Source organism: Cervus canadensis, chromosome 6, assembly GCF_019320065.1.
Source record: "Cervus canadensis isolate Bull #8, Minnesota chromosome 6, ASM1932006v1, whole genome shotgun sequence".
In the NCBI taxonomy this organism is placed as follows: domain Eukaryota; kingdom Metazoa; phylum Chordata; class Mammalia; order Artiodactyla; family Cervidae; genus Cervus; species Cervus canadensis.
In genome coordinates, this window is record NC_057391.1 from 765067 (window position 1) to 790401 (window position 25335).

A 25335-nucleotide genomic window follows, 5' to 3' on the forward strand; every position below is an offset into this window, starting at 1 on the left:
GCTCAGCCATAAAATAAAAGAATGAAACGATGCCCTTTGCAGCAACATAGATGAACTTAGAGATGATCATACTAAGTGAAGTCAGACAGAGAAAGATAAATACCATACAATAACACTCTATGTGGAATTTAAAATATAACACAAATGAACTTAGAAACAGACTCACAGAGAACAAACTTGTGGTTGCCAAGGGTGGGGCGTGGGGGGTAGGGGTAATTAGATTGAATTAGGAATTTGGGATTAGCAAATACAAACTGTTATAGATAAACAGCAAGGTCCTACTGTATCACACAGGGGACTGTATTCAATATCTTACAATAAACTGTCTGTATAATGGGGCTTCCCTCATAACTCAGTTGGTAAAGAATCCACCTGCAATGCAGAAGACCCAGATCCGATTCCTGGGTCAGAAAGATCTCCTGGAGGAGGGATAGGCTACCCACTCCAGTATTCTTGGGCTTCCCTGGTGACTCAGCTGGTAAAGAATCTGCCTGCAATGGGGGAGACCTGGGTTCGATCCCTGGGTTGGGAAGATCCCTTGGAGAAGGGAAAGGCTGCCCACTCCAGTATTCTGGCCTGGAGAATTCTGTGGACTGTCTAGTCCATGTGGTTGCAAAGAGTTGGACACGACTGTCAATCTGTCAGTATAACATCTATCATATCCATCAATGTATAGAAAAGTACACACACACACAGACACGCACACACACACGCACACACACATGCACAGAGACACACACACACACACACATGCACACACACACAGACACAGACACACACACACACACACATACACACACACACATTATATATAACTGAGTCACTTTGTTGTACACCAGAAAGGACATGACATTGTAAACCAACTCTGCTTCAGTAAAAACAGTAATAATGACGCAGAATGGAACTAAAAATAGCAGTGGTTTCATAAATGTTTGTTGCCCCTTTGTCCAGGGTGAGATGTCTAAGAAACAGGTTTTTATCGTACGTAGTGATTGTGAAAAGTCCACTTAAATGTGGGTAGATAAGCCATGCGTGCTTGTGCTGCATCGCTTCGGTCCTGCCTGACTCTGTGCAGCCCTATGGATTGTAGCCTGTCAGGGTCCTCTGTCCGTGGGATCCACCAGGCAAGAATACTGGAGTGGGTTGCCATGCCTTCCTCCAGGGGATCTTCCCAGATAAACTTTATTCTATACCAAATAAAGCATAGCAGGAATACGGAAACCTTCCATGTAACGGATGTACATTTGTTAGCTCTTTGGTTCACATGCTTGCCTACTTTCTCCTTTGACTTCCTGTTATATCGGCTAGTTTCTACCTGAGGAATGCTAAAACACAGACACAGTCTACATGGGACAAACCATTATTTTATAATTAGCTCTCTTCAATTTATTTTATGGTTCTGTATTTACTCTTGATGTTCAAAACAGCATTCACTCCATCACTGTCTCCTTGCCTTTTCCTCATGTCATCAGCAGTCATTTCAGTCAGCTGTAACTTTTCCCCACTTGGTCATTTTCTTAAAACACTCATGTAGGCAGGCTCACATACACCCATGGCTGCTTCTGATTAATTCAGAGGCTTTCTTAGGGGATGATTCAGCATGATTCATCAGACTGTTTCTTTGGCGAACCCCTGTTACCAAGTAGCCAATGTATTTTCAGTAGTTAACTCACTGCATGAGCTAAACAAGATTCAGATTTCTTCTAGTTTACTGATGCAGATCAGCTCAGTTATGATAAGTATCCAGACATGTCAGGACAGGATGAAAAATTATGGAATTGGGTCTTAGAATGAAGAGATTTTTAGGACTAGAAGAAATTCCTGTGATTCAGAAGTAAAAGAAGGTTATTTTACATTTAGTTCTGTTCATTTACAGAATGAATTTTGTTTAAGCAGTAGTTGATACTGAGAAAGTCCTAGTGTTAACTGATATGGGGAGGAAAGTTCACCGCCTGAGCGTCACGTGACGACAGTCAGAACCAACTGGACACCATGTTAGTTTTCGCCTGTTTGTTGTGAAGTATGTTATGAACTCTGGAAAGCGTCCTGGAACTGTGTTTCCCAAGATATTGTTTATGGAAATGCCTGCTCACTCAGGATGTACTTCAGTTAAAGTGCATGAGAACTGAAGTACACAAGTGAGTTCTTGATACATCCCTAGCGGCAGGACCCCACTTGAAAATGGGGATTACTCTAGTTTCCAGCCATGAGTGCTATTTCCTGGAGCTGTGGTGGAGGCTCAGGCAAGGTGGAGACCCATGGGTCAACTGGTGCTGGCATCTCTGGTGACCAGAGGACTGGTAACAGGTAGTTATAATAGCTTGTCTTGGTATTTCTACTTTGCTGTCTGTTTTCTTGTTATACTTATGCATCTACTGTCATGGTACATATATTGCCTGAGTTTTTCAGTTGGTATTGGAGGGCAGCGTGCAAGTATAATGATCGAAATTGTCTCGTTGAGATCTTACTACATAATACACTTGCTTTTGTATTGCCTTTCAGAATTAAAGCCATAGAAAGCCCCAACAAAGAAGATGATACCCAGTGGCTGACCTACTGGGTGGTATATGGTGTGTTCAGCATTGTCGAATTCTTCTCCGACCTCTTCCTGTCCTGGTTCCCCTTCTACTACATGCTGAAGGTACGTTGCCTTTTCCGGAACTGCCGTGTTTTCTTTCATCTATGTTTTTGCTTTGCTCCCTACGACTAAAATAAACTCGATCTCAGGACCTATATACAAGGAATAGGAACAGATGCTTGAATGTTAGACAGCTCTGGCTCTGCCTCAGATTATGTAAACAGGAAGAAAGAACTCAACATAGCTAACTATTTTGTGTATTACCTTGGAAATAGCCAAAGCAATTATGTCTGTAATATGTGTTTGATAATAGTGAAACATGGAAATACTGTGGTAGCACAAGCATTGCTCTTTGCTGAAATCCTATTGTCTGTGTTTGGTGCATAAACATTGCAGATTTTATCAGTCCATCAAATATTCACAGTTGTGTGCTGGAGTCGTTATATCTGGACAAAAAATACTCATTTCTTATATAGGTTTGGAAAAAGAAGATGTGAAATTGGCTGAGGAAGTCATTTTAATAACTCTGACAGGTCCGTTAGCCTGGCATCAGCCCTGCCACACCTGTGCTTGGCAGAGGACTCACTTTAGTTACAACTACGTGAGGAAAAGCAGTAGGAAGTTGAACTTTTTCCTAATGGGACCTGTATCAACTCTGGACTTGCATCAGAGGCAAATGACAATGAAGAAGTTCATGCCTTTTAATGGAGTGGTTGGTTCTTTTTCTCTAAATGGGACAAGCTTTCTTTAGTTGCTCCCTCGGATGTCTTCTGTGGAAGAGGCCCTGCTTCCCATTAACTTCACAGGATGTAAATAGTGCCTCAGGTTCACTGAGCCAGACTTGCCAAGCTGAGAGGGAAGTTCAGCTCTTATGAATTATGGGTTCGCTTCTTTCCCTTCATACTCTTTAAGTATTTGTTTTAGTAGGAGTTACAAGTGAAAAAGTTTAAAGACTCAAGAGTACACATGAAGTTACCACAAGAAATAGTTTAGAGACTCAAGTAATTCTCTAAGAATTCTGAAGATTCTGCATTCCTGCCCCCTGTATTGCCTCTCTTAAAAGTTATTTTAGTTTCCCTCAAATCTAATTGTTTCCTTTGTATATTCAGACCTGTTTTGAGTGTCCTTGTTATTTTAACTTGTCCTAAATATCTACATTTCTGTTTACTTTCTTTTTAGACTTTTCTTTTCTTCCTACAATTTGTTCTTTTATATATATATATTTAATTAATTAAATTTTTATTGAAGGATAATTGCTTTATAGAATATTGCTGTTTTCTGTCAAACCTCAACATGAATGAGCCTTAGGTACACATATGTCCCCTCCCTCTTGACCCTCCTTCCCGTCTCCCGCCCACCCCACCCCTCTAGGTTGATACAGAGCCCCTGTTTCAGTTTCCTGAGCCAGACAGCAAATTCCCCTTGGCTGTCTGTGTCACATATGGTACTGTAAGTTTCCCTGTTACTTTTCCATACACCTCACCCTCTCCTCTCCTCTCCCCATGTCCATAGTCTGTTCTCTATGTCTGTTTCTCTGTTGTTGCCCTATAAATAAATTATTCAATACCATTTTTCTAGATTCTATACATATGTGTTCAGTTCAGATCAGTTCAGTCGTTTGGTCGTGTCCGACTTTTTGCGACCCCATGAACTGCAGCACGCCAGACCTCCCTGTCTATCACCAATTCTCGGAGTCCACCCAAACCCGTGTCCATTGAGTTGGTGATGCCATCCAACCATCTCATCCTCTCTCGTCCCCTTGTCCTCCTGCCCTCAATCTTTCCCAGCATCAGGGTCTTTTCAAATGAGTCAGCTCTTCACATCAGGAGGCCAAAGTATTGGAGTTTCAGCTTCAGCATCAGTCCTTCCAATGAACACCCAGGACTGATCTCCTTTAGGATGGACCGGTTGGATCTCCTTGCAGTCCAAGGGACTCTCAGGAGTCTTCTCCAACACCACAGTTCAAAAGCATCAATTCTTCAGTGCTCAGCTTTCTTTATAGTCCAACTCTTACATCCATACATGACCACTGGAAAAACCATAGCCTTGACTAGACGGACCTTTGTTGACAAAGTAATGTCTCTGCTTTTTAATATGCTGTCTAGGTTGGTCATAGCTTCTCTTCCAAGGAGTAAGCGTCTTTTAATTTCATGGCTGTAATCACCATCTGCAGTGATTTTGGAGCCCCCCAAAATAAAATCTGACACTGTTTCCCCATCTATTTCCCATGAAGTGATGGGACCGGATGCCATGATCTGATCTTAGTTTTCTGAATGTTGAGCTTTAAGCCAACTGTTTCACTCTCCTCCTTCACTTTCATCAAGAGGCTTTTTAGTTCCTCTTCACTTTCTGCCATAAGGGTGGTGTCATCTGCATATCTGAGGTTATTGATGTTTCTCCCAGCAGTCTTGATTCCAGTTTGTGCTTCATCCAGCCCAGCGTTTCTCATGATGTACTCTGAATATAAACTAACTAAGCAGGTTGACAATATACAGCCTTGATGTACTCCTTTTCCTATTTGGAACCAGTCTGTTGTTCCATGTCCAATTCTAACTGTTGCTTCCTGACCTGCATACAGGTTTCTCAAGAGGCAGGTCAGGTGGTCTGGTATTCCCGATCTCTTTCAGAATTTTCCACAGTTTATTGTGATCCACACAGTCGAAGGCTTTGGCAGAGTCAATAAAGCAGAAGTAGATGTTTTTCTGGAACTCTCTTGCTTTTTTGATGATCCAGTGGATGTTGGCAATTTGATCTCTGGTTCTTCTGCCTTTTCTAAAACCAGCTTGAACATCTGGAAGTTAACAGTTCACGTATTACTGAAGCCTGGCTTGGTGAATTTTGAGCATTACTTTACTAGTGTGTGAGATGAGTGCCTTTATGCAGTAGTTTGAGCATTCTTTGGCATTGCCTTTCTTTGGGATTGGAATGAAAAGGGACCTTTTCCAGTCCTGTGGCCCCTGCTGAGTTTTCTAAATTTGCTGGCATATTCAGTGCAGCACTCTGACAGCACTTTGACACTTTCAAATCTTTGAAGGTTTGAAATAGCTCAACTGGAATTCCATCACCCCCACTAGCTTTGTTTGTAGTGATGCTTCCTAAGGCCCACTTGACTTCACATTCCAGGATGTCTGGCTCTAGGTGAGTGATCACATCATGATTATCTGGGTCATGAAGATCTTTTTTTGTACAGTTCTTCTGTGTATTCTTGCCACCTCTTCTTAATATCTTCTGCTTCTGTTAGGTCCATACCATTTCTGTCCTTTAATGAGCCCATCTTTGCATGAAATGTTCCCTTGGTATCTCTAATTTTCTTGAAGAGATCTCTAGTCTTTCCTATTCTGTTGTTTTCCTCTATTTCTTTGCATTGATCGCTGAGGAAGGCTTTCTTATCTCTCCTTGCTATTCTTTGGAACTCTGCATTCAAATGGGATTATCTTTCCTTTTCTCCTTTGCTTTTCACAGCTATTTGTAAGGCCTCCTCAGACAGCCATTCTGCTTTTTTGCATTTCTTTTTCTTGGGGATGGTCTTGTTCCCTGTCTCCTGTACAATGTCACAAACCTCTGTTCATAGTTCATCAGGCATTCTATCAGATATAGTCCCTTAAATCTATTTCTCACTTCCACTGTATAATCATAAGGGATTTGATTTAGGTCATACCTGAATGGTCTAGTGGTTTTCCCTACTTTCTTCAATTTAAGTCTGAATTTGGCAATAAGGAGTTCATGATCTGAGCCACAGTCAGTTCCCGGTCTTGTTTTAACAGACTGTATAGAGCTTCTCCATCTTTGGATGCAAAGAATATAATCAGTCTGATTTCGGTGTTGACCATCTGGTGATGTCCATGTGTAGAGTCTTCTCTTGTGTTGTTGGAAGAGGGTGTTTGCTATGATCAGTGCATTCTCTTGTCAAAACTCTATTAGCCTTTGCCCTGCTTCATTCTGTACTCCAAGGCCAAATTTACCTGTTACTCCAGGTGTTTCTGACTTCCTACTTTTGCATTCCAGTCCCTATAATGAAAAGGACATCTTTTTTTGGGTGTTAGTTCTTGTAGGTCTTCATAGACCCTTTCAACTTCAGCTTCTTCAGCGTTACTGGTTGGGGCATAGACTTGGATTACCGTGATATTGAATGGTTTGCCTTGGAAATGAACAGAGATCATTCTGTCGTTTTTGAGATTGCACCCAACTACTGCATTTTGGACTCTTTTGTTGACAGTGATGGCTACTCCATTTCTTCTAAGGGATTCCTGCCCACAGTAGTAGATATAATGGTCATCTGAGTTAAATTCACCCATTCCAGTCCATTTTAGTTTGCAGATTCCTAGAATGTCGATGTTCACTCTTGCCATCTCCTGTTTGACCACTTCCAATTTGCCTTGATTCATGGACCTAACATTCCAGGTTCTCATGCAATATATGTGTTAGAATATGGTATTTATCTTTCTGACTTACTTCACTATGTATAATAGGGTCTAGGTTCATCCATCTCATTAGGACTGATTCCATTGCGTTCCTTTGTACGGCTGAGTAATATTCTATTGTGTTTATATACCACAACTTCTTTATTCATTCATCTGTTGATGGATATCTAGGTTACTTCCATGTTCTAGCTATTGTAAAGAGTGCGGCAATGAACAATGGGATACATGTGTCTTTTTAGTTTTGGTTTCCTTAAGGTATGTGTCTAGGAGTGGAACTGCTAGGTCATATGGTGGTTTTATTCCTGATTTTTTAGGGAATCTCCATAACGTCTTCCTTAATGGCTCTATCAGTTTACATTCCCACCAACAGTGCAAGAGCATTCCCTTTTCTCCACACCCTCTCCAGCATTTATTTTGTGTAGTCTTTTTGATAAGGGCCATTCTCACTGGTGTGAGGTAATATCTCGTTGTAGTTTTGATTTACATTTCACTAATAATGAGTGATGTTGAGCATCTTTTCATGTGTTTGTTAGCCATCTGTATGTCTTCTTTGGAGAAATGTCTGTCTAGGTCATTTTCCCACTTTTTGATTGGGTTGTTTGTTTTTCTGGCATTGAGTTGTATGAGTTGCTTGTATATCTTGGAAATTAATCCTTTGTCAGTTGTTTCATAGTTTCCTTTGCTGTTCAAAAGCTTTTAAGTTTAATCAGGTCCCACTTGTTTACTTTTGTTTTTATTTCCATTACTCTAGGAGGTGGGTCATCCAATTGGGGAATAAAGCAATGAAAATAAAACTAACAAATATGTTGAGAGGAAAGGAGATTAAGAAAAGAAAGAAAGAATAGCTATGCCAAGTTAGAAAGAGGTAGATAAAGTAGATTTATATACCTTAAAGATTAACTGCAAGGGGGAAAGAACAGTAGGAAAAGCAAACAAAGGAATAAATGTAGAAAAAATAATAATAGGTTTAAAAATTAAAATTAAAAAAAAAAGAAATAAAAGAGGAAAACTCCACAGAACTGCAAAAGCCCAACGTAGAGGCAGAAGTTTTTTATGACAACAATAAAAAATGTGACTGAGGAAATAAAAAAAGACTCAAAAGCTTAATTGGATTTCTCAGTGTCAATAAAATCGAGAACTACAACAGAGGGGGGAAAAAAGGAAAAAAGAAGAAAGGAAAAAATCAAAGAGAAGGTACAGAACAAGTCAAAAAATAAGAATAATAAATGTTTTTCTTGAGTCCCCGCTGTCAGAGTCCTTTCCATCGCTGGGAAGCCCAGTCCTCCTCACCTCCCTAGGATGCCCTCCGACACCGTGCTGGTCTCTGGACCTGCTGCGGGGGCAGCTCAGAGTCTAATCTGGTCCGACTCCTGCGTGTTCTTGCCTCCGATGTCCGCAGCTATCAGAGCTAGTGCGTTTTCTTCTGCGGGAGCTCTCGGTGGCCTTTTATATCTCCCACAGACGCAGTCTGCTTAGCTGATCGTGTGGATTTAGTCTGCACCTTGCCCAGCTGGTGGGCAGGGTTTGGGTCGCCTTCCTTAGCCCACTGCCCCTGGGTTGCAGTTGTGGTTTCGTCTCCACCTCTGCCTGTGGGTCGCCCACTGGGCTTTGCTCCTGAGGCTGCCCTGGAGGGCTTGGGTCTGCCCCTCTGAGGGCCAGGCGCGGAGGTGGTGCAGCTGCCTGGGTCGCAGGGGTTCTGGCAGCACCAGGGACTCAGGGGGGGTGGCGGCTAGGGCGGCAGGAAATAGAGCGCTCCAGAAGGGCATGGCAGCCAGTGTTGGCCATTACGCTCCGGTACTCCTGCCTGGAGAGCCCCCCCTCTGACAGAGGAGCCTGGCAGGCCACAGTCTACAGGGGCGCAGAGTCGGACAGGACTGAGGAGGCCCTGCACGGGTGAACACACGACTTTTTTTGCTTGGCTTGCGGGGACCCTGGCGGCGCCAAGTGTGCAGGGACACGGACGGCCTCCGAGGCAGGAGTTAGGGCCCGATCAGAGTCTTTTCTCGGCCTCTGGTAGCTGGTGCTCAGAAGGCCTCTTTGGCCAGTCTTTCTCCGAAGCTCCGCCCTTCAGGCACTTAGCGGCTCCCTTGCCTGGGGGCCTTCTCTGTAGTTCTCCGCCTCAGGGCCTTAAAGGGCCCCCCTGGGCGGGTCCTGGCCTATCGTTCAGTGCCTCAGGCATTTGATGGGCCAGCCTCTGTTGTTCAGCTGCCCATGCTGGCTGTGGAGAGAGAAGTATCAGCAGTATCGACTTGCTTCCAGGGCTGCCTGGCTTTCTTCCACAGGCATTTGCCTCCACAGTCTCTTCCCTCACATCCCCTCGGTCCGTCTCTCCGCAGTCAACAGGAGCCCTTGCCCTGGGATTGCTCCACAATCCGTAAGCTCCAGCTCCTAGCCACTGCCCCTTCCAGGAGACCTGCGTTCCTGCCCGGCATACGCATGGCTGTGGCAAGGACTGGCTGAATCTCATTCCATTTAGGCTGCCACAGATCAGCTGTTTCATTCTCAGCCTTAAATGTTTCTCCTCTGACTCAGACAGTTGCCCCACTGTCGGGATCAGACCCCTGCTTCAGTTCCCCCACCCACTGAGGGCAGGTCCAGTCCCACTAGCACTCCTGTTTTCCCCCCTAGTTCCTTCATCCTACTGAGTTTTGCATGGTTCTATTTATTCTTTTCCACTGGTCAGGTACTCCTGTCTGCTCCCAGCTGGTGTTCAGCATGCACTTCTGTGTCTGAAGGAGAGGTCCTGATGTATCCGTGGAGAGAGGTGTACTCCACGTCCACCTACTCCTCCACCATCTTGTTCTCTCTCTCTTTTTAGACTTTTTAATCCAAAGAAACATAGATACAGGAAATTAGATACCAGAAACTCTGTCCTTCTTTGATTTCCCTCCCCGCAACCACCACTACATTGATATTATCTTGATTTGTAATTATGGATATATTTTTTCTTTTCCTCTGGCCTTACCTATTTTTCAAATATATTTATATGTGTTTTCCTTCTTCCTGGGAGTTTTTCTCAATCTGATCTTCCAGTTTCAATTTTGTTCCATTTGCTCTTTATGCCATACATTGTGTTTATTTCAACTATTTTATTTTTCATTCCTAGTAATTTTGCTTGGTTCTTTCCTATGTTTTTTTGTTCTTTGATGTCACTGTATTTCTTTTAGTGTAGTTAATTTAAAATTCTTGGTCAGTCGCTTCTAAAATTTCTGCTGCTGATAGATCTGTAGTTGACTGTGCTGTCTTTGTTTTGAAATGGCTGTACTTTTCAAATACCTTGTTATTTTGGCCTGCAAGTTCATTTTTCTCCAGGCATGTCAGCTTTTCCACTGGGTGCTGGAATGGAGGTGGCCACACCCCAATCCATGCTAGTTCTGGTAAACTCAGGATGGGGGGCCGGTGGGGAGCCTGCCCACCCAGGCAGCAGAGGAGCCACAGTTAACCACCCTTCCCTCCCCAGGATAGCTCCTCGGGTGCAGGCATCACCCTCTGGCTCCCCCAGCGGCGCTCGAAGGTGCTCCTAGGTGGTCAGTCACAGCTCTGGGGCTCGGGCAGGGGGCTTGAGGAGAGACTGCCCTGGCTACTCAGTCCCTCCCCAGGCAAGACTTCTGTGCCAAAACCTCTGCTCTAAAAAAGTATAGAAGAATGTTTTCTAACTTGGAGGAATAGAAATTAGTCAAAAATTTCTATGTAACAGTGGGCAGCATAAACAAAGGAAAAATAATGACAGACTAGGAGGATGTATTTACATTCTTACCGGATATGGAATTAATATCCAGAATATATAGAAAAATTTACAATGAAGAAAAAGAGAAAAATGAAACAAGTCATATAGAGATGTTTCACATAAGAGAAAAATTACGAGTAGTCAGCAGTCTGGGAAGTGTTAGTTAAAATAGTCAAATAGTATAGCTTCCTCATTAAATTGGCAGTTATTCAAAATGTCTACATTTCTGTTTACTTTCTTTTTAGACTTTTTATCTAAAGAAGTGTAGATACAGGAAATTAAATACCAGAAGCTCTCTCATTCTGGTAATTACAAAAAACCCTGAAGGGTCCGTCAACAGGTAAATGGTTAAATGAATTAATAGTATTGTACATCCATACTGTTAAAAGAAATAATTCATTTATAGAGATATAGAAGTTTTGTATAATTCATTATTTATAAAAAATTATAGATTATATGCAGTATTAAACCATTTATGGTAAAAAAAAAAGAAGCTAGATAATTAAAAATTTAAATGAAAACATGAATATTCTTTTTAAAAAGCAATTATTTGTTTATTTGACTGCAGTGGGTCTTAGGTGCGACATGTGGGATATAGTTCCCTAACCAGGGATTGAACCCAGGCTCCCTGCATTGAGAGCACAGAGTCTTAGCCCCTGCACCACCAGGGAAGTCCCTGGATATTCTTTTAAGTTTGAATGATGTTACCACAAAATGCCTTGTAACACAGCTAAAGAATTTTCCTTTCAAAAGAAATGGGAAAAAAATTGGTCTATAGGAAGATTTCGATTTCATAGGCTGCTGGATTTTTCATGTTTTTGTTAGCCAAAGATATTTAGCATTTATAAAAATAGCTTTATAGTCTTTAATTTGGATGTTCATACTTTAGACTTCAGATACTTTTGGATCCTTTAAGATCTGTCTGATGCAGTGATGTCACACGGCAGTCTCTAACGGCAGGAAACTGGGTTTTTGCCTCGGGCCCCACTGCTTGCCACTGGCAGTCTCCTGTCAGCAGAACCACTGCGCCAGCACCTGCCCTCAAACTTCCGAGATGTGAGCGTCTGACGGCAGCCTGCTCTTGGTCACCGCTGCCCCTTGAGAGAGAAAGGCTCCAAAATAAAAGATAACCAGCAAGTCATTTATATGTGAAGTGCGTTACAGAAACTGCTGTGCAGCACGTTCTCCCCCAGTAGTGAATGAGTGTGCATCCATTAGTGGTGAGTGCCCGGCTGTATGATGGCACGGTGTCCAGAAAAGTGGATTTATCCCATATGTTCCAAATAGATCATATACTTGAGATGGTTAAAAATTGATCATGCTGTCAATAAAACGCTTTCTTTCTGTGTTAGTAGTGTATTCTGAGGGCTTCAGGGAACTGACCAAGAAAAGGTCTCTGAATTGCAGAGTATGTGAGAGTATTCCATTTTAAGGACTAGTTGGGTCTTACCTGTGCTATTGCTACAATCACAAGGCGATTGTTTGGGAAGAAGAAGAAAAGACCTGCACCTAAGGCCAGGTTTACTATTTTATCTTTTGAAGAGTTAATATTGTTGACCTGTTCCCCCCATTTTTCTAAAGTAGCCTGTCAGATTGAAGGAATGTAAGAGGAACCAATGATTAGGCATCGAACGTTGGTTGAGAAGATATTGTTCCATGTATTGAGCTAGAAAAAGTGGATCCTGCCTGTTTAGAGCTTTGATCTGAGCTCTGCCTTGGAGCAGGAAGGTTTAAAAATAAATGTATTTATTTAAAAATAATTTCTCTGATTGTGAAGGTAGTATATCTTCTTTATTCAGCAGATATTTATTTAGAACCTCTGTGTACCAGAATATGTTTTAGGTCAAGGGGATTTTGGTGACTTAATCCTTGCTGTTACACTGTTTGCATCTGTGGTTGTGTGTATGTGTGCCTGTGTGTTGGGGCATGTTTTATGTAGAAAATAAAATAGTATTTTAAGACTCCCACTGTTATCATCTTAGGGTAGTCTTCCTGTTTTTTAATGTGCAAATAAATTTCTTGATACAGTGTATACACACAGTGAATTGTGTATGTTATTGCTTTACTCAACTATATATGGTTGAGACCATATATATCATATATGATTCTATACCTCACTTTTTTTTGATTAATACAACACTATGAGTATTTTCGCGTGTTATTCAATGTTCTTTGACCTAGATGTCTAATCCATTATAGATAAGAATTCATTCATTCCTCAGTTAATAGACATTTAGGACATTTATCTTGCTATTATAACTAATGCTGCAATGAGTACCTTTGCACCTCATCTTTATTCTCATTTAAATAAGTTTCTAGATTTTTCAAACACGATTGAAAAAACTTTGGCTAGTTTAAGTCCTGTACTGTTTGACCCACTGGCAGAGAGCATAACATTTTTCTTCTTAACTTTGTAGGAGGCAAAGAAGATAGAAAAGTCTTCCCCTTCACTTGCTTGCTTTTAGCTTTTATTTGTGCATGTTGAGTATTACTCTTCCTGTGGCTGTGTCGCAAAGGCTTCCCGAGACTTGTTTCTGATCAACTGATTGCAGCATACCAGAAGCTAGTGTTGAAATACACCTTTTTCAGACATTAACTCTCAGGTCTCACCAGGCTAGTGCCAAACTGTGCATATTAAATATATCCCTACCTTGGAAGCATTTCTACGGGGAAATTGAATAGTGGCAGCATTAGAATCACAGACACAACTCTCTGGCCTGCTGTAATTTAAGGATTTAGTATGTCAGTGCTGGTAGCGCTGAGAGTTAAATTGAAATAGCACGGACTCTTTATCTGCACTGTGGGTAAGAGTGGGCTTGTGTTTGTTCTTGGGAACACCGTGAGCTGGCACTTTGGAGATAGCCCGATTAAAAGGATGGTCAGATTTATGTGTTTCTGGGCTCTTGAGTAGGTACAATAGGTTAAGAAAAGGGAGTTGTAAAAGCTGGCAGCTGAATATCACCCTTGAGAGTTGAACTGTAATTAACTTTGTTTTTAATACAAGAAAGTTATTTCATTTGAGAACTGGAACATGATCAGGATGTAGGTAAAGAGCAATAATGATTTTACAGTCTCAAGACAATAGCTAGAGGGAACTGGGAAGAACTAAATGAACAGTCTGGAGTTTAGCATATAAAGTTAATCACATTGGAGAGGTACAGAAATGCAGGCTCTTGGCTCTGGTCCTGTCAGGTAGCCATGCTTAAATTCTTCCAGAAAAGGTGAACAAGTCAACTTTTCTGGGTTGCTTATGGCTGTTATCTGTATAGGCAGATAACATTTCAGAGATTTTCAACAACAGTAAGAACTGTAGGACTTGGTAATATTAGCTGTATCTTGTGTACTTTCTTCAAGTATATTTTTTAATTTCTGAGTTTCCTAGAAAATCCTGAAGAGAAAATTGATTCTTTGAGAGGTTGTTTGATTTACTTAAACAGTCATGAAATAGATACCAACTCTTCTCTGATTCTTTTTTTTTTTTTTTAAATATTTGGAATAGCTCTTTTACATGCCTTGGGGGTGGTGGTTTAGTTGCTAATTTGTGTCTGACTCTTGCGACCCCATGGACTGTAGCCTGCCAGGCTCCTCTATCCAATGGATTCTCTAGGCAAGAATACTGGAGTGGGCTGCCATTTCCTTCTTCCCAACTCTCCTGATTCTTAACCCAGTGAGTCCTTTCCACTTCACTTTGAGGCTATGCAGATGTATGTCTACATCAATAATATATTCCTGACAATCAGATATTCTACATAGAAATACCAGCCAGGAGACTATTTTCTACAATTTTAAATAGTAAAAATTAAAATGTATCACATGCCAGTTTAAAACTTCATGCCAATTTCCTAAATATTAATTGTTCAGTCGCACAGTTGTGTCTGACTTTTTGCAACCCCGTGGACTGCAGCACACCAGGCTTCCCTGCCCTTCACTATCTCCTGGAGCTTGCTCAAACTCATGTGCATTGAGTCGATGATGCCATTCAACCATCTCATCCTCTGTCGCCCCTTCTTCTCCTGAATAATAAATACAGCAAAATGCCCAGATATAAATAACAAGTATATTGGATGTTAGATGCTAAAAACTAAATCCAAATAGTTCTTCTCTTCGAATAGTTAATATAGTTGGTAGGAAATTTTCTTTGTATGCAGTAGTATATGGCATATCCCCTTGGCTGCCACACTGCATTCTCTTCAAAATGTTCACATAGAATTCTGATGTTCTGTCAAGAATGTAACTTTTCCTGCACATCACTTTGATTAAATTGCTGTGTTGACTTTTAGGTATGTGTGTGGATATTTTAGCATTATCTTTATAAGCAACTGATGGAAAATATGAATGTTTGGGTATCAGAAAAGCACAGGTTCTAGGCACATGGGCTTCAGTAGTTGCAGCTCGCGGGCCCTATCGTGTGGGCTCGGCAGTTGTGGTGCTTGGGCTTAGCTGCTCCACGGCAGGTGGGATTTTCCTGGACCAGGGATCAAACCAGTGGCCCCTGCAATGGCAGGAAGATTCCTATTCTCTGCATTACCAGGGAAGTCCAAAATACATTTTTAAAATAAAACACTTTTACTTTATTCTTTCTTCATATTCTTGCAAGTTAGAAACCTTTTTTTTTTTAAATAATTGTATGCGTAAGCATGTCATGACTTTGAATTTCATTTCAGTGAAAGGAGAGGTAAGAACAAAATAATTGTTTAAAAAGGGTGTTTGTTGGTCCTGAGATCTGATTTCACCTGACTTAAAACTCTAATAGGCAGCCTGCTTCTGCTCATGGATGTTGGTAGAAGACACAGTATTCTTGGGACAGGGACAGGGCCCCTGCAAAGCTAGATGCTCCAGATGTTTCTTATTTTCTTACAAAACCTGTATGAAATAGATTTAAAATTTTTTCTATTTATACTTTTTTTATAGAGTCAGAACAGACTTAAGCAATTATGTAACTTGTGTAAGCTTTGCCCAGCTAGTAAGTGGCAGAGCCGAGACTGGAACCAGTTTCTCTGAGCCCAGTTCTTTTACCTGTATGTATTGTAGTATACAATTCTCTTAGATCTCAGATTGTCGGGGAAAGAGATCTGTATATATCTTTAGATTAAGATTTTAAATTTTGTGTATTTTGCAATGTATTCTTACTGATTTCTAGTTTTTTAATATATCAGTTTCTGATGGAAATGTTAAAAAGCAATTGATTGTGGAATTTTTCCATTGATCTATATAATTCTGACTTTCAAGTTTATACATTTCAAAACTATTATGTATTTAGAAGCTATATATAATTATAAATTACATAATTATAAAATTAAAATTATATAAGTATCAAAACAAAAAGAAAGTGAAGTCGCTCATTTGTGTCCAACTCTTTGCAACCCCATAGACTGTAGCCTGTCAGACTCCTCTGTCCATGGCAAGAATAATGGAGTGGGTTGCCATTTCTTCGTATAGGGGATCTTCCTGACCCAGGGATTGAACCTGGGTCTCCTGTACTGCAGGTAGATGACCGTTTGAGCCACCAGGGAAGCCAAAAACAGAAGTATGTATAATTTACATAGCTGAAAGATACATGGGTTTAGGCCAGTTATACCTCCTAACAAGCTGTTTTCCCTCCTTATCATTTTGTTCACTTATTTGTGTTTATGTACTATTGATATTATTATATTAGATATTTGAGAGTTGGTATTTGTCAGATACATCTTTTTTTTATCTCCTTATTTTCAGTGTTCCTGACTGGTTTTGTCTTAGGTGTGTTTCTTACAAGAACTATATAGCCATAGTTTGGGTTTTTCTTTTTTTTTTTAAATCCAGCCTGGTAACTCCTGCCTTTTCAAAACTCGCCCCCTATAATCTGTCAGAACCTGCGTTTTGCTTTGTATTTTGATGTCACGGAAGTGCGCTTGTCGGTGCTCCGTGTGCGTGTTAACTCACGCTCTCTGCCGTTGGTGGCGGCCCCTTCCCCGTGTGCATCTCTCAGCTCTCGTGACTCACCCCTGGAAGTGCCCCCCGTCAGCAGGAGCTAAGCTGCCGGACCGGCTGTGTTTCGCCTTTGGCAGCCTCAGTGTTTCCTTCTGCGCTTAGTCGCTCAGTCATCTCTGACTCTTTGCGACCCCCGGACCATAGCCCACCAGGCTCCTCTGTCCATGGGGGTTCTCCAGGCAAGAATACTGGAGTGGGTTGCGATGGTCTCCTCCAGGGGGTCTTCACAGCTCAGGGATGGAACCCAAGTCTCCCCCATTGCAGGTGGATTCTTTACCAGCTGAGCCACAAGGGAAGCCCAAGAATACTGGAGTGGGTAGCCCATCCCTTCTCCAGGGGATCTTCCCCACCCAGGAATCCAAGTGGGGTCTCCTGCCTTGCAGGCAGAGTCTTTACCAGCTGAGCCGTCAGGGAAGCCCTGGCAGCCTTTCCTTACTAGGTCATTATTTGTCATGTTTTCTCCATCAACAAAAGTGCACCTCACGTCCTGCAGAAACTCCGGAGATGCCAGTGGGGCAGCTGGCGGCGGCGGCCCGTCTCGGGCAGAGGCGGCAGTCTGTGCGGTCTGCCGCCCCCGTAACCCTGCGGCTTCTCCTCCCTGCAGTGCGGCTTCCTGCTGTGGTGCATGGCTCCCAGCCCTGCCAACGGGGCAGACCTGCTCTACAAGCGCGTCATCCGGCCCTTCTTCCTGAAGCACGAGTCCCAAGTGGACAGTGTGGTGAGTGACCTGAAGGACAGAGCCAAAGAGACTGCAGACGCCATCTCTAAGGAAGGTATGGCCAGGGGGCAGCCTGGCTCAGTGTGCGGGAGGCTGGGGTCACACTGGCCCAGAGGGCGGGCCTCCTCACTTCACTCCTGTGGCTTTCCTCAGCCCCGTGCCAAGCCTGTTCTGGGATTTCTCCACCAAGGCTTTGCCTGTTGCCTTTACTGTTCCCAACAATCTTCTGCCACGCCACGTATAACACATCATTCAGTCAGCACATTAGGAAAAGGGACTTTCCTGTGATGGGTGGAGATTTTAGGGGTCATCTGTATTTATATACAAGTCTAGTCTCTCTGATTCATTTCAGGTTGAACTCTTGTTATGCTGCAATTCAAATGGCTTTTGTTAGAGGTGCGAAAGAATGCCCTCTCTCTCAGCCTTTCTCATCCATTCCTTCAACAAATACTTACTTATTGAGGTGACCTAATTATGTGCCAAGCATGTTCATAGCACTGGGCATGAACCAGGGAACCAAACCAACCAGCAGACCATACTGCATGAAGCCATGAAGCTTACAGTCTTGTTGAGAGAGATAGAATACAATGAAAAAGCAAGTTACGTGGTGTAGTCACACTTGCATAGCACATGATGCAGAGAAGAATAAAACAGATCGAAAGATGGGGCTGGAGAGAAGGTGACAGTGATATAGGAAATCCTCACAAAGGAGGCAACACTGCGTCACATTTGAAAGTGTTAAGGGAAGGAACCATGGGTAAGAAAGCCCCAGTGGGAGAACTAGCACGTGCAGAAGCCGGGAGCGGGGAATGCGGGACTGGCAGGGGATGGCCTGGAGGGGGCTGAAGGAGGCCAGGCGCAGGGCAGCTAGAGTGGAGCGTCCTCCTTACTGGAGGGGACCCAAGCGGCTGGGATGTTGGAAGAATACTGAAATCACTGATAATTCAGGTAACAGCAGTGCTCAAGAGTGATTTTAAGTTTGGAGCTAAAATCTTAAAGAAGTGAGGCAGCACAGCCCAAGGGTCAGAGAGAATTGGAAAAAAGATGGGCAGCTGGGAAAGGTCGTCTGATGCCATGAGATTCCGAACACAGCCATGAGCATCAAAGACAGTGCTTCCTGGACCTCCAGACCCAGCAGCACCAGGGTCATGGAAGGGAAACACATAGGACACTTGAGAAGGCAGTGTCCTGGGGGCAGGCAGGCTCTGTAAGAGCAACAGGAAGAAGAAGCCATTTGGAGAAACAGGTGAGGATGGAGGTCTTCCTGATGATGGGTCGGAAGTTCCAGAGGGCACAGTAAGGGTTTTAGACTGTAGACAATGGGCATAGAACTAGGGAATTTTTAAAAAAAAGGGTTCTACGCTCCCAAGGAAGTGGGAGACGAGAGGTGAGCTGGCCTCTGGGGGAGGAAGACCCCCAGATGGTCCCCTGCAGCCCTGATGCCCCAGCCAGTGTGTGCTCTCCTCCCCCTCCTCCTCACAGACCACATCCTCCCCAAGCCCTGCTCCCGGACATGGCTCGTGCCTCCTTCAGGACGCCTCTACGTTTCTGCACATCCTCCCGCTCTAGGATTGCCAGTTCCTTCTGAAGAGATTTCCTAACTCTTCCTCCCTGCTCTTAACCAAACCAGCAACCTCTGGTGATGTCATTTCTGTCTCGTTTACCCACATTTTCCGGCCTTTGATTCTCTTAGATCTCAGTACTCTAAAATCCTGTTTTACTTTGATAGGTTACATTCATAAACTGAGGTGTAAGAATGAAAATAAGAGGGATTTTGAGGCTGACACATTTTAGACTCTGAGTTTCTGGATTCTCCAGGAAGTACATTTTTGCAAAGAGCTAGTTGAGAGCCTGCAGTGTCTTTGTAAACTTTAGTCCACAATTTTAAGTGAATGGAGAACAGCTGTCGGGCAGCTGGTGCACAAGGAGGGCAGCCTTGCCTGGCACCCGCTCAGGGCTCCCCCAAGAACAGCTGCGGTTTGGAATCTCAGGGGGCCTCAAGGCTCCCAGAACCCTCCCCGCGGCCCATCAGACACATCACAGGAGTTCTTACAGCACATTCCAAGCCAAGTGGTAATTAGGAAGGGCAGGTAGGGCCTGGAATTTCTCGCCTGTACAGAGGACACTGTGCAGTCAAGGAGCCCCTGCTTCTTGCGATACTTGAAGGAGGACAGAGCGCAATGGCGCAGGCAATGCGGCCACTCCGAGGGGTTAGGTCTTCAGTAACTGCTCATGTGCTCAGGATCTGCGTTGGAAGAGTTCTCCTCTCCATTCCCTGGAAACTCTGCTAGCCCAGCCCACAAACCTCCGTGGTTCTCATCTGAGCATGAGTCATCCCCGGGGTTAGCTACAATAGTAGCTACATTAGGCACAAAGCTGGGTTACAAATAGCTGTGATATATTTTTCTTTCCTTTTTACAGCCAAGAAAGCTGCCGTGAATTTACTGGGTGAGGAAAAGAAGAGCACCTAAGCCACTGACTGGATGAAACCTTTCTGGCCTCTCGGTACCTTCCTATTAGAGCTTGACATTATATTAGGAACTGTGGTATATAGTCATTTTAATAATGTTGCCTTGGAAACATTTTTGATATATTAAAAAAAGGAATGTGTTGTAAGGTTTTTTGCTTACTTTTACTGTTTATATACTTAGGGAGCATTTACATTTAATGCAATCGGCAGTGTCCAAGTTTTCAGAAAATATATTATGCCTCTGGGTAGGAAAAGACCTATGTTACCATACTGTAGGAAATATAAACTTAAAATTATATACCCCACAGGCTTTGTACTTGAGTGGGCTCTCTCTGCATGCATTTTCTCTGTACTTACATTTTAGGATACTCTTTAAGAGTAAATGTTTAAATGTTTTTAACGTATCTGTGCATACACACATGTAGGGAAACATTACTGTCTGTAGCCTGCATATTGTTCACGGGGAGCACCAGCCAAAGGCTGAGGGTTCCATAGTGTTGGTGTGATCTGCTGAATAATACTTGAGAAAATTAATACAAATGAGCAGTGTTTCAAAGGAACAGTTAAGTGATAAATGAGGCAGAAGAGAGGTTGGCCTGGTGGTTTCCTAACATTGTAGCAGCTGAATACCAGAACAACTTTGTAAAGCAGTCAGCTAAGTGATAAATGGGGAAACGTACACACACAGCACAGTTCCCAATTCTGTAGAACTAGTAATATTGTCTTGTAGCTTTTTAAAAAAACTGGCTGATAAGCATTGTTATGGAACTCATCCCTAGTTTCACTTTCATAGCTGAGTGACATGTTGGTTTAGTCTTGTTTCTTTTCCAGTCTTTTTAAAAACTTCTACTTTAAGGAACCTCTAGAGACTTGCCCACCTCTAATTACATGTACATTCTTGTTTATATCATTAGCAACTACATGCTAATGGTGACACCAGGCTCTAAGAGCAATTCTCAGAGAAGTACGATATACTGCACAGTCTAGTTGGTAGTGGTTAAGACAAACACCTTTACCTTCTTGCCCTGGACTTTAAGGTCAAACAACAGAGGCTTCCCTAGTTCACAAGTCAGAATCGTTCGTAGTCCATTTACATGCTTTCATCTATGTGCTTTGTTTTGATGATAAACTATGAGGTTATATGCAGTTTAAGTACAAAATAAAAAGCTAAAATTAATGTTACTAGTTTGATTAGCCAAGTGGCTTATAAGGACCTTGACAACTTCTCCATACTAGAGAATCTAAACTTTGCACTGACATACTGCTAGGATCCTTCTTAGACTAAATTGACTAAAACAAAAGCATTACAAAACTAACAACCAGGCCTATAAAATATTTTAAGGCAAATAAAGATGATTAGTTCCCTTTTAGATAACAATTAGGTAAAGTCATAATGATGTGTCACAATGTTAAAAAAAAAACAATGTCAGAGGTATCAAAAATAAGGAACAATATCACCCCAATATAACCATATGGATCAGGGCCTTTTTGGGGAGAGAGGAATGTGATGATGATAAAGCACCTTATTAAGCATAAAAACTTTCAGAAAGCAAACAGCTACTTGTTATTGGAAGAAAATCAAGCCTTAGGTTAAAAAGTTTTAGAAGTACCTCTAGGAGTATTTAGATCCCTTTCCCTATAAATCAAGTATGCTTTTCTTGGTGGTAAAAGAATGAAAATTAGCAACTTCTAGCATTCAGACTATATAATCAGACTGTTAGTATACAGAATATGTAACTTTTAGTATACAAAATATCAGGCAAGATGGTGAAGCATGAAAGTTACTATTGCTTATAACTACTTACAGGCTAATATCAGTTTAGACAGAAATTTCTGAATGCAGATTTTTTTTTTTTTTTATTACTATAGGTTTATCTTGCAGTACATTCTGTAAGAAGTTTTAGTTAGCTTTTTGGCAGTCAGCATGTACATATTAATGACAGGAGAAGCTATGAGTTGAGCAATTCTTGTCTCAGTTTAGATTTCCCAAAAAATATACTGCTGTGGCTAGAGTGTTTGAAAAACTGATTGAGCCTGTGTTCAGCTGTAAGACAAGTATTTATTTGTACCTGAATGGTATTTTGGGGACATGTGAAGGCAAAGAATTCCTACAAGACAGTTACTGCTGCCCTGGGGAGTCTTCTACCCACAGCCTGAAGAATATGAGTATAACCTTTAGATAAGTTACCACCTATCCTGAAGATGTGATATATTAAATGGAAATAGATGTAAATAAAATTTTGTTATCTCATTGAACTTTTATAGTTCATTTTCTTTTATGGGGCTTAAAAGAAAATGTAAGAAAAATCTTAATACAGATGAATAAACCTTTAACACTGCTGTTGATTGAGCCTGTTTCTCTCCTGGCTGTGGTGGTAACTACCTGTCAGAGCAAAGACTTTCCCTGCAAACAAGCGAGGGGTGTGTGTTTACACGTGGCCTATTCTTGCTGTACCGCTGTAGAGCAGAGACTGACACGACATTGTGAAGCAGTTATACGTCAATTAAAAAAATAAACAGATTTTTAAAAGCCAGGAAAAAAAACCAGTCAAAAAGTTTCTACTAATCATTAGCAATAAATGGAGAGGAAACCTAAACTCTTCTTGACCTTTGAATAACACAGGTTTGAACTGCATGGGCTCACTTACAGACTTTTTTCAATAAGCACGTACTGCAGTTCTACACAATCTGCGGTTGATTGAATACCCGGCTGCTGCAAACTTATCCCCGAACAGTTGACTGAGGGAGTCAGCTCTAATGCTGGCATAACGCATTACACACAGTCTCACGCAGCTGCTAGTTGGTGCTGTTATTTCATATATTTTAATATAGTAAACACAGATGCCTCAAAATCACTCTATATTTTTAGACTTAAGAAAAGAAGAACTGGGGATTTTATTGAAAATACCTACTTTTGGAGAGTGCACTTCGGTCAGCATCGTCTCCTACATCTGCCTTTACATGTCTGTATGTCTAGAATCATGGCGTTTTATAGAGTAATAGATACAATTCACATCCTTAACCAAGTATTAGTTCTGTATGATACAGCAGAAGAAAGTAAATATATTTGAGAATGACCTTAAGTTTTTTGGGCTGCTTACTACAGTATTAGCTTATAAAATATGTAACACACACGCCTCAGAGAATTAAGAGCAATAAAGAGGTTCTTTGGTCAAATCAGAGGTTCTCAAATGTTAGTGTGCATCAGGATTTCTTTGAGGAGGGCAGGAATTGGTAAAAGATTGCTGGTCTCATCCCTGATTGAGGAAGTCTGGGGTGGGGCTGAAACATTTGTATTTGGAACAAGATCCCAGGTGATGCTAATGATCAGAAACCACACTTTGACAAGAAATCGCTGTTAGGTTAATGGTTTCTTTACACTTAGTATAGAGGTTTTCAAGCCTGGCTGTCCATTACCATCCTCTGAGCAGCTTTCAGAAAATACTAGTGTCTGCCTCCACTACCAGAAATTTTAATCATCCACTATATACCCAGGTGCCAGTATTTTAAAACTCTGCCAATGTATAACCAGGATTAAGAATGTGAAATGAAATTCATGTTTTGGCAAGAAAAAGTTAAACATAAAAATTCTTCTTTGCCCTTTGGCCTTCCCTCTGCCTCCAACTTGAGCTTCTGTGATAGCTCAGATGGTAAAGAATCCACCAGCAATGCAGGAGACCCCGGTTCGATTCTTGGGTTGGAAAGATCCGCTGGAGAAGGGATAGGCTACCCACTCCAGTATTCTTGGGCTTCCCCTGTGGCTCAGCTGGTAAAGAATCTGCCTGCAATGTGGGAGACCTGAGTTTGATCCCTGGGTTGGGAAGATGCCCTGGAGAAGGGAAAGGCACTCCAGTATTCTGGCCTGGAGAATTCCTTGGACTGCATAGTCCGTGCGGAGAAGGCAATGGCAACCCACTCCAGTACTCTTGCCTTGAAAACCCCATGGACGGAGGAGCCTGGTGGGCTGCAGTCCACAGGGTCCCAAAGAGATGGCAGGGTCCCCTGCCATCAGGGACTGGGGGCTCAGACGGGAGAAGCAGGTGAACGTTTTCTCACCTCTGGGGCTGCAGCCTGCTCGCCCCTGGCTGGCTCAGTGCTGAGGGTAACAGGGGAGGGGTGGAACAACTGGCAGCCTCGTCCAGCCTGGGAAGAGGACCTCCGCCGATCGCCTGGATGCCAAGGGGAGGCTCATCTGGGTGGACTTCACAGAAGGACAGGCTGCGTCGCAGGGGTAGGGCGTTGAGCCTGCCCTTGAGTTCTCTGGTCGTGAGTGCCCAGTGACTCTCGGAATGATTTGCCCAAAGTCACAGCACAAATCCTTGGCACAGGCAGGATCAGCCCAGAGGCTCTCGGCCGGGCAGCCTCCTCCCAGGTGCGGGGAGCAGCGGCCCCTGGTCAGGGAAGGGCGGACCCTTCACACGGCCGCACAGGACATGTGTTGATGGGCCCAGTGGACTCCAGGGAGTGGGACATGGAGAGAGGCAGCCAGCCTGGGGCTGTGGCCTTCCCGGAGAAGCGTCCTCCTCCTTGGCTTTCACAAGCGGCAGCAGGTAGCTCACAGCTCAGACCCGCTGCATGGACTTCCCCAAGGAAAGGGAAGCTGAGGCCTCTGGTTTCCTTGGGGTCACGCTTTTGGGAGGGGCAGCTGCACCCCTGGTGGGGCTTGAGGCCATCGGTAAGAGAAACGGGCCGGGCCGGGGTGCAGGGGCCGGGAGGGAAGAGACGGGGAACCGTTTACTCGCTCTGCTCAGCCACCGATGACCTGACCCGGGACGGCCTGCTCCCAGGGTCCCCGAGGACCAGCCCACAGCAGCCATTGAGAAGGACAGATGTGGGCGTACCCAGGCACTCACACACACACACACACACACACACACACAACCACACACGACTGAGGGACTTCACTTTCACGCATTGGAGAAGGAAATGGCAACCCACTCCAGTGTTCTTGCCTGGAGAATCCCAGGGATGGCGGAGCCTGGTGGGCTGCCATCTATGGGGTCGCACAGAGTCAGACAGGACTGAAGTGACTTAGCAGCAGCAGCAGCATAGTCTATGGGGTCGCAAAGAGTTGGACATGACTGAGCAACTTGCACTCCCCCAGTTGTGCATTGTATATCCACATTATGCATTGACCCAAACCTCGCCCGTCAGCAGGAATACCTGCTCCACCATAACCAGCAACATTCTCTCAGCATCAAGACAACTCTTTAAAAGACAACATTCCTTTTTGAGCTTATAGAAAGTCACATGACCCACCATGATGACCCACCAGATTACATCTGGATTATGAAAACTCAAATACGAATACATCACTTAACGTACTGCCCTCTATCTCAAAAAACATATAAATTGTCTTGACTTTTAATGGGCAGAACAACTCTCTCAGCTTTCTGAGGTGCTCTTCCCAGGCTATAATCTTCAAATTTGGCTCGAATAAAATCTTCAAATTTT

General features: G+C 43.0%; 1 protein-coding gene and 1 long non-coding RNA gene across 2 annotated transcripts in view; both read left to right on the forward strand.

Moving 5' to 3' along the window:
* Positions 1 to 22222, forward strand: part of REEP5 (receptor accessory protein 5) — a 43754-nt gene extending 21532 nt beyond the window's left edge. Inside the window, exons 3-5 of the mRNA XM_043470604.1 lie at positions 2503 to 2641; positions 17298 to 17466; positions 19833 to 22222. Of these exons, the coding sequence (XP_043326539.1) occupies positions 2503 to 2641; positions 17298 to 17466; positions 19833 to 19882 (358 nt within the window). The 3' untranslated portion in view covers positions 19883 to 22222. The remainder of the gene's footprint in view (positions 1 to 2502; positions 2642 to 17297; positions 17467 to 19832) is intronic.
* A 1565-nt stretch (positions 22223 to 23787) lies between these two features.
* Positions 23788 to 25335, forward strand: LOC122442940. Its single transcript, XR_006269838.1, has 2 exons — positions 23788 to 24907; positions 24968 to 25335. It is a non-coding gene; the product is annotated as an uncharacterized LOC122442940 (long non-coding RNA).